This window comes from Pithys albifrons, chromosome 6 (assembly GCF_047495875.1).
Source record: "Pithys albifrons albifrons isolate INPA30051 chromosome 6, PitAlb_v1, whole genome shotgun sequence".
NCBI classification, from domain to species: Eukaryota; Metazoa; Chordata; class Aves; order Passeriformes; family Thamnophilidae; genus Pithys; species Pithys albifrons.
The window spans coordinates 60274247-60283600 of NC_092463.1; the positions used below are offsets into that span (position 1 = coordinate 60274247).

The window sequence follows — 9354 nt, forward strand, 5'->3', positions numbered from 1 at the left end:
GTGCTGCATAAGTACTTGAGGTTAAAAGGCTTGGAGGTGCTGTGGAGAAGTCTTGATGTAGGTGAAATATTGTCTCTTTAAACATACCCAGTGATGAACATGCAGTGGTGAGAGCAGCATCTGCACTCAACTGAAGTGCTTTTGCAGTTGCCTCTTCAGCTGTTGGCCATGACAACTTTTTACCAGGAGATTCTCTTCTGAAGGAACTGTGGTCAATGTTGTCTGACAAATCATTTCTGTCCTTTATGCTTTGACTTTATATTCTTAAATAGTTTTTATTTGCATTTTGTTTGGCCCTGTCACTGCCTGGAATGCACCTTTAGTGCATTTGTACTTGGCTTGTGTTCTCTCCAGCTTCTCTTTCTAGGCAAGGCTGACTAAGGTCTCCTTGCTGCTCCTCCTTTAATTTCAATGTCATAGGGTGTGAAGTGAGTTTTTTGTAAGTGCAGTGACATTTGTTAAAATATGCATATTACATAGATCATTTGACATTTACCAAATTACTGGGAGGTGAGCCTGAACCTACAATTCTAGTCTAGGTGACTTTCTGAAGACAACTGCAGGAACAGTGTGCTTTGAAGCAGTGAACACAACCCAGCTGACCTTCAGGATTGCTTGTGCTGTAACTCCTTCCTTTCTTTTTATTAGCTCATATTTCTTGAAATTATTCCCATAACAAATCTTGTTACAGCTGTTTTTCTCTTTGTTTCTACCTATCTCCTTCTCTTTGTAATTGAGTTCCCCTTTCCCATCCTTTATTCATTCTGTCTAGTTTTATATCATATATAAAATTACCACTTAAGTTTAGGATTGTCTACCTATTGCTTCTAGTGTTAGGGAAGACTCTGAGAGGAAGTCTTGATGTAATTTCCTTTTCTTTTGTAATCCCAGTTTTCATTTCTGTGGGATATTTGTTATTCATGGATGACACAACCCCATCAGGGCAGAAGGTGCTTCCTGATACTGTGTCTTAATTTAGGTGAATTTCTTGAAAAACCATTCCCTCTGACTTTGATCCTTCTCTTTCACTGTTCTCAGTATCTTCTCCTACAGGACATAAATATGAATTTCCCTATCCTGCTTTTTTATATTCCTTTCCTTTGTTAAAATAGTGACTTGAATATTCATCTTGATAATCTCTGGTTAACCATATTTTTTGCTTCTTTTCTTTCCATTTTATCAGCTGAACAAACAGTTCAAACTTACTTTGCAGTATTCTTAATTTATGTTTATATTTGCACTTCAGCTGTTTCTTATCTGCCACTTGCTAATGAACTAGCACTGCTTGTTACTATTTTTGCTGGGCATTGCATCAGCCTGGCATGTTGAACTGAGCTCCTCCAAGTGCTCTTGGCTTTTGGAGAAGCTTGGTCTTCAAATGGACTTTTCTCAATGCAAGTGAACTGAAGACAAAGTAACAGTATCAGTTCAAGCACATTTTCATCACTTGTGAGTTTCAGCCTTTGCACCATCCCTGTGTTTCCCAGCATTCACCAACCCTCTGTATAAACTCTTGGAATCAGAAATGCATATATGGCAGTGGGAGAAACAGCAAAGATGATTTACTTGTGACTAAATCTACTCATAGAATCACTTAGGTTGGAAAAGACCTTTGGGATCATCAAGTCCAACCATTAACCCAGCACTTCCAGGCCCACCACTAAGCCATGTCCCTGGCTGCCACATCTGCACTTCCCTGGGCAACCTATTCCAGTGCTGGACAGCCCTTTCCATGAAGAAATGTTTCCTGATGTCCAATCTAAAGCTCCCTTGGTGCAACTGGAGGTCATTTCCTCTTATCCTGTTGCTTGTTACCTGTGAGGAGGGACCAGCTCCCACCTGGCCCCAGCCTCCTGTTGGGGAGTTGCAGAGGGTGAGAAGGTCCAAACCAGAATGCCAGGCTCCTCCTCCCCCCCCCCCCCCCCCCAGTAAATATTGGAAAATAATTAAGAATAATATGATTTGAGTCTTGCAATAATCTGACCAGTGTGTACCCATGGTAGCATTTGCTTTTAGCATTTTAATGGGTCAAGAAAGAGGAATTTGCTGATATAAAATGTATTTGAAATGTTTTCTTGTTTTGAAGGCATCTTTCAGACAGGGCAAGGGCTGTTTTTCTTCATGAAAGAAAAATGATTCCCTCAGATTTCTAATTCTGAGTAAAGTAGTAAGACTGACTAGAAGTCTCTATCAGATGCTTTATAGCTTTTGGGGCTATGCCTGGAGTGGTTATAAAGCACTGATTGTGTTTGGATTTGCTCTGTAGAAGAGGTCGAGCTTACAGATATCTGAACCTGTTGGATATTTAACTGGAAAATGCTCCTTTATGCTGTGGCAAAATTGTTTTGTTCTGCAGTGTGAACTAGCTAATTTTCTCAGCTGTTTGGTGCCAGGTTATTTGTTGTAAAAATAGATCTATTTTCTCAGGCATAAAAACCAGTGAATGTTTTGATCTATTCTAATAATCAAGCCAAAGGATGGGTCTTGCAGCTTTGCATGAGTGGGGGGTGGTCTCACACTACTCATGGTCTGGAAAACTGGTTTTCTTCCTCACAGACTATGACAAGAGGTACAATCAAGTAAAACAAAATAACATCAACATGTAGGATATGTTTTAACTGCTTACCAAGCAGCAAAATTAAAGAAGTTGGGGAAAGAAGTCATATATTTTATTGCCAGAAAAACTGGTTTTCTCTAACAGTATTGTGTTGTAGACTCCCTGCTGCTTCTCTTCTTCTTTTAATAGCTTGAACTAAAGAGTAGCCTTTATTTTGAAAATTGAAATTGAGATGCCAAAGCAGTATTTTTTTTCTTATTAATGGTCCAAAAAGAAGTCTCTTCCTTTTGTTGTTTGTTGAAATATTCCTGCTAAGCAAACAAAAAATTATATCATTCACATTTGGTTGTCTTAAGAATTTACTAAATAAATAAAATGCTAACAAAAATTATTTTAGAGGACCCACAGAGTCTTTTCAGTGCATTAAGTTAAAACCCAGAGCAAATTCTATTAGCAGTAAAACAGCATATTGTCAGCATTTCATGTTCTTGATATTGCCTTGCAGTGAAAATAAAACCTTGATTTGTTTTTCTCGGGTGCTAAAAGGGGTTAGCATAGCAAAGCTGGAGCAGAACTCACGTGACTAAGCCCCTGTAAAGTCCTTGATTATCTTTAACTCCCCAGTCTCTGTAATTCAAAAGCTGTTTGTAAATTTACAATCAGAAAGAATGGCGATTTGTCTACAAAGACAGCATTATTAAAACTAGGAAAACAGCACTGGCACGATTAATCTGTCTGAATGATTTGATCCTATACTGAAATACTTCAATATTATGCATCCCAATTGGATAATTTGGTTCCTAATTAAGATTTTAGTGTCTATGTTGCTGTCTACAGCTGCACCATGGTGTCTGTAGAATGCTGTCACCTGTTCATTTACAGATGGAACCTCCAAAAATGATGGCTTTTAAAATCCAGTAGTTGTTAAAACATGAATTTTGAGGCCACACTATATCTGGCCTGCCTTACACTATATTTTTTTAAAATCTGCAGTTTCAAATGATCCTGGTAACTTTTTGGAAATATTAAGGCACTAAATTGAGACAATCTCTTCCCATGGCTGTTTTATCTCATTGAAAGGTAGTAGAAATTCTGTACCTAGACAGAACAACTTAGATAGGCCTCCTGTGCTGTTGTGTGTGCCTCTCTTTGCAAGGTTTTGCAGCTGCAAGGGCACGTGGCTCAAGCAGCAGCAGCTCAGGACAGTTTAGGATCTCCACTACAAAAAGGAATGAATTAAAGCCAATTCTGGGTGAGTGAGTTTGGCCACTGCAACTATACACTTTGGAGGGCCTGGCCTTCCTCATTCCCCCCTCTGGCAACTGTTTCTGGTGCCTGAGCTGTCTGGGAGTCCCAGTCACTTGCATCTTACCTTGGGCAGCCAAACAGGCCTGTCTTGCCCTGCTTAGCTGGCAGTGCAGAATTCTTTGCAGCCTAGTTGAGAGTTTGTCCTGGTGGGTGGAAACCAGTCAGTTTGGTACCAAAACTCCACAGAGAATATACTTAAAGCATGAAAGGAAAAACCAGAACCTCAGAAGAGGGTGAGCAGTGATCCAACAGAAAGGAGCTGGCAAGCAGCTGCCTGGTATATAAAAGCAGCCAGCCAGGAAGGAGGGCTGGCACATCAGGTGGGTAATCCCCAAATACTGCTCAGAACAGACACTGCTCCATGGATCACACAGGGCTTGGAGATGCAGCAGGACTAGTGGCCCAGTGGGAAGGGGCCAGTCTGTGCCCAGCTGCAGGTGCCTGCAGTTTGAGAAGGTGAGTGGGAGGATTCTCTAATTCAGTTTTTCATTGCTGCTCTTAGTTTGCAAAAGGTAGATGGGTTATGGAAGCCCCTTTCTACTCAACTCTAAGAGCAATGCTTTTGAGACTTGCTGTGTTTATTGTTGCCTGCTAGACCTCAGTGTTGCATTAGGTAGTGGGTCCAGTTAATCTAGAGTGGAAAACTTAATTGTGTTTAAATTGTCAACTTCCAGTGAGGACAACAAGAGCAGGATCAAATCTTACTGTTTTGTGACTGAAGGCACAAAATCACCACATGGTTCTTTATGGTGTAGGGATTTGTAAAGATACTTTTACCCAGTAATCCAGAAGTTAAGGTGTCTTTAGCGCAAATCCACTGCAGTTTTCTAGCAGCTCTCTTTGAAACAGTTCCAGAGAGCTCTTTCATAGGCAGAATTAATTTTAGTGGGGTTTAGAATAAAGACTGGTTAGAGGGCTGTGTTCTTGCTTCTCCTTCTGATAGCTTCCTAAATCTCCTGCACAGGGAGGAAAGATTGAAACCTGGATGGAAGACCTTGTTTGCTGGCTGCCTTTGGTAACTCCTTCAGCCTTTATGGTGATCAGAGAGGGAGGAGACACCAGGTTGGATTGAAAGGCAATGTAGCTCTTCACATGAGTAGATCTTATGGATATATATGCAGGGGACTGAATAGGGTCTTGGGATTTGATCAAATCCTTTATAGACTGAAAAACACGATTTCTTAGGCCTGAATGCTCTTAGTGGTGGGACTTTTGCACTGAGGGGTGCCTTGGCTCACAGACTGCAGGCTTGCAGTCAAACACAAGTGACAGATGCAATTGCTCAGTTTTGCTGATGGTGAAAGTCAGAGCCCAAATAAACTGATTTGTGTTTGAGCACATCTGCAGGGCGTTCTGTAGAGCCTGTAATCACACATGTATTATGTGACTGGGAGTCAGTATGGACACAGGGATGTATTTTCTCCTGCACTAGCAAGCTTATGCAGCACTTGTGCTGAATTCTTCTGCTTTTTCTGTTTGGGGACAAATTTCAGGCTTCTCCAAGGGATAATAAAAATGCAGGGAGGGGATTGTAATGGATTCAGTTTTGTCCTAATCAAACTGCAGTGGCACAGTGTGGTTTACTTGCATTCAGCTGAGCGTGATAAGAGCAAGGTGATGCAGCTGAGTCCCGGCAACGGCTTCCTCCAGGCTGCTCCTAGGACAGCAGAATGGTGGAAAACATCAGTCATGTTCTATCTGCATGACATTGATTAATTGGGCAGAACTGCCTCTCTGGTACTCAGTTGCACTGCTGTTGTTTGCCTCGGCCCTCGGAAAGGGCTTGCTCAGAAAGGCACATTTCATGTGGTTACCAGGTAAGAAGTAGCTGGGGAAATGCTTTGTTTCATTCACTGCCTTTACAAACGGAATCTGAGGGTTCTGTTCCATGAAGTCAGCTGTAATTTATGAAATTTTGTTTAAATTTTTGCTTCATTTATTGTGTTGGTTTGTGTGGATGTTTTAAATGGGAAGATTGAAGTATGGATTCGTTTAAATCAGGGAACTTTCATTCCCAGAGGCTCTTTAGTCTTACTGAACTGTATTACAGGATGTTCAAATAAATCGAATAATTTTGTAGCGGTTTTGAAAATCTCTGTGTTCAAACTGGGTTAAAATTCCTACCTAGAGTCAAGCTATAATCCCCTTTCTTCTTTACCTTGGCCTTCTGTTTGGCAAATCTGTTTAAATAGTCTGTGAGACCATTTTCACAACTCTTTGCAAGTTGTGTTATGTCAGTCATTTGACTCCTAATAACAAAGCTGCACAGGAATTATAGTGGAATCTCCAACTGACTGTTAAATGATGAAAAAAATACAAAATTATCAAAGATGATGGGAAGGTTCTGATCCTTGGTACAACAGTCACTCTTTTGAAGCTTTCTTTAATTTTATACTGCAGCCTTTGACAAAATGTCCCGAACTTATAAAGTGGACCTTCTGTCACGTTACTGTTTGTAGAGGCAACTGAGAGTTGTGCCAGATGGAGAACTCCAAAATCCTTCCTGAATTTGAAACCAGCTTAGTTTTGAAATTGCTGTTTGGTTTTTTTTTGCAGTAAGAATATTCAAAACATAAATTGGCTTTTTAACAGAACATTCACACTGGCTTTTAAAATCAGAGTAAATAATGAAATACTTTGGATCCAGTGAGATAGAGAAGTAGTAACAGTGGATGTGGCTGATGTGAGGGATGGAGATGAATGGGGCAAGGGAGGCCTGAGGGAAGAGGAGCACAAACTGGGATCGTGCCCTGCTGGAAATGTGTTTGGTGGAATCATCTGTTCAGATGTAGTTCTTGTGGGTTTAAAATGATGGTTTGAAGTGGCTCAGCAATGAGCTTCCTAAAGGTACAAATTTGTTCATTTGTATTTTCTGTTTTGTATATTCCTAAATTTGCAAATATACCTTAAATTGAAGGTGTTAGTAAGGACTGAAAAGAAATTGAGATTTTCCTTTGTCTCTGAATGTAACTGAAGGACATACTTGTCAACTGTTATGGTCAAGAGAGCCTGACACTTTGTAAAACAAAACTTGCAATCAATAATGTGTACACTTGAAATGGCATGAAGCCTTCTGTTTCCTGCCAGATCAAAACATGACCCAATTAGAACTGAAATGAAATGCAGCACAGATACAAACCACAAGGCATATAGAGCAGGAGGTGGAATAGGTTTTTGTGGTCACGCGGGTTTACTCCAAGTTGCTTAGAATAGTTTTCCCCAGTCACAAGTGAAATGTTTGGCATATCAGCCCTTTGCATGTGCCTTTTGAGAAGTAAAGCATCCACCATAACTCAGCACCTGGCCAGGCTCAACTGCAGTTAGTTTGTCTTAGGTTTGTTGTCAACACCATTGCTCAGAGCCCACCCAACTTACAGGAAACCTTTGTAGCCTTTTTAATTCTGATTAGTTGGGAACAGCCTCTCGTGCAACATAAGGGTATGCAATGCATCTTTGCTGTTCCTGGTGGGGTTCAGTACTGCAACCACAGTAATCCCTTTTCCCTGTTGCAGGAGAGGAGCTGAGAGGGAAGATCACAGTCCGCAGGAACAGGAAGGATCCGCGCTCCCTCTTCATAACGCTCTCAGTGAAGGACACACAGCAGACCTACAGCCTTCAGTGAAAATCCTCTGCAGAGAGCTTTGGGAGGTGTTCTATTCAAATGCTGGCCTTAACTGTTGGTAACTATTTCTAAATATCCCCAAATGGCAAACTCTTGGGTTTGTGTGTGTGCACACACAGGAATATGAAATATTTACCTGCAATTGAGAGAGCAGCACTGTTTGGATGCTTTTGCTCTGGATGTGAAGACTGACAACAAAATCAGGTTCTGCTGCCTCACATAATGTGAGGAAGGCAAGAAAGATGGGTTTGGGTAACATGAGACTGCTGGGTGAGAAAAATGAGTGTAAAGTCTTGTTGTAAGGAACAATAAATATGGTCTGTCATTATTGTTTTATTCTTCCACTGGCAAAATCCTTGCATATGTTTTTTCTTATGGAAGAAGTTAAATCATGTGCCAGTGCACCTCAACAGTAGTTGGAAAATTCTAATGGGACTAATTTTGGAATTCCAGCTGCAGAATTGCAGCAACAAAGACTATATTTTCTTATTACACTTGTGTAATTAAAAAGTTGTACACGTTTCACTTACATTTATGGAAATAAATGAACCCAGTACAATATAGTTGCTGGTTTTCTTGTTTTCTGTGTAATTGGAAATTCTCCTGTTTAGCCAGTGAGGGCTCATTTATTTGTGCCTACAGTTTTTTCTGTACTAGCCTGTTGGAGCATAGGGGGATGGAAGTGTGTATTTTAGCAGCTTTAGCAAAGTACTGCAAGCAAATAGCAGTAGCTGCAAGGGTGGATTTAGTTTGGCTTCTTACAGAAACACTGGACTGTCAAGGAACTGACTGTTCAGGGGAGGAGTAGTTTGCATGCAGATATTCATTCCTGTGTGAAAACTGTTGAATCCCCTTTAGATCCCTTAAATGTCCTGATGAACATCTGGATGCTGAAGAGCTCAGCTCCCAAGTGCAGCCAAGAGGCATGTTCAGGTACTGGGCACCTGGCGTGGGCAGCTCATTGCAGTGGGCTGAAGGAGAGCTTGGCCACCCCTGTGGACTCCTTGACAATTTTGTTCACGTGGTAGGAAGTATGAATTCATTGCTCTCACTGGGTTTTAGATCCCTCAGTTTATGCAAGTGAGGCTGCACACAGTTTAGAAATTCTACCTGTTTCCAGGCCAGGCATTACTATAAAAAGTTAATTAAAAAAATGAGAATTTCACACACACAAAAAATCAAATATGCAAGATTTGTTTCACAGTAGTATCTGACAAGTATAAATGCTTTACAGATATACAGATGTCTAAGACTCAGTAATCTGCAAACATTTTCTAGCTTGGTGTCATCTATTCATTTTGGATGGTCTTGTTCAGGGCCTTTCCAACTTGAATGTTTTGATACTTGTGCAGATACTGTGTTTGTATAAACCTTTCCATAGAAGATGAGAAAGAAGAAAAAGAATGTAAAGGGATAGCAGTGCAAAGCCCTGCAGAGAGTTTGCGTAGCCTTCAGTAGCAGGGCTGTAAATGAAAAAGAAAAAAAAGATAAAAGCCAAACCCACAAACTGTGTCAAGAAATGTCCTGAAAAGACTTTAATTAATGTCAAGCCTGAGGAGGGTCATTTAATAAAGGCATTGGAGTTTTAAGGAACTTTAAACACAGGAGTGGATGTTGATCTTATAGCCAATGTCTCAGCATCCTGTGGAAACAACCCATCAATTATACGTGGCTTTTTTTCCACCTGTAAGTTGAACAATATGGGATTCATCTGACAGCACAATCAGTTACTTACATTTCCTAACTGTAACTCTTAAGAATTATACTGTAGAAAGTGGGATTAATAAATGCTCTTTTAAAGGGATTCTAATGATTGAGTCTGAGGCAGAGAAGTGGAAAGTTAACTACTTAGAGTAGAAATGCTTTT

At 40.5% G+C, this 9354-nt stretch overlaps 1 protein-coding gene across 3 annotated transcripts in view; it reads left to right on the forward strand.

Annotated features, from left to right (window-relative positions):
* Window positions 1–8048, forward strand: part of PRMT3 (protein arginine methyltransferase 3) — a 62415-nt gene extending 54367 nt beyond the window's left edge. For all 3 annotated transcript variants that reach the window (XM_071559100.1, XM_071559101.1, XM_071559103.1), the window contains one exon: window positions 7378–8048. In XM_071559100.1, coding sequence (XP_071415201.1) covers window positions 7378–7487 — 110 coding nt within the window. In that variant the 3' untranslated portion in view covers window positions 7488–8048. The remainder of the gene's footprint in view (window positions 1–7377) is intronic.
* The last annotated feature ends 1306 nt before the right edge of the window (window positions 8049–9354 follow it).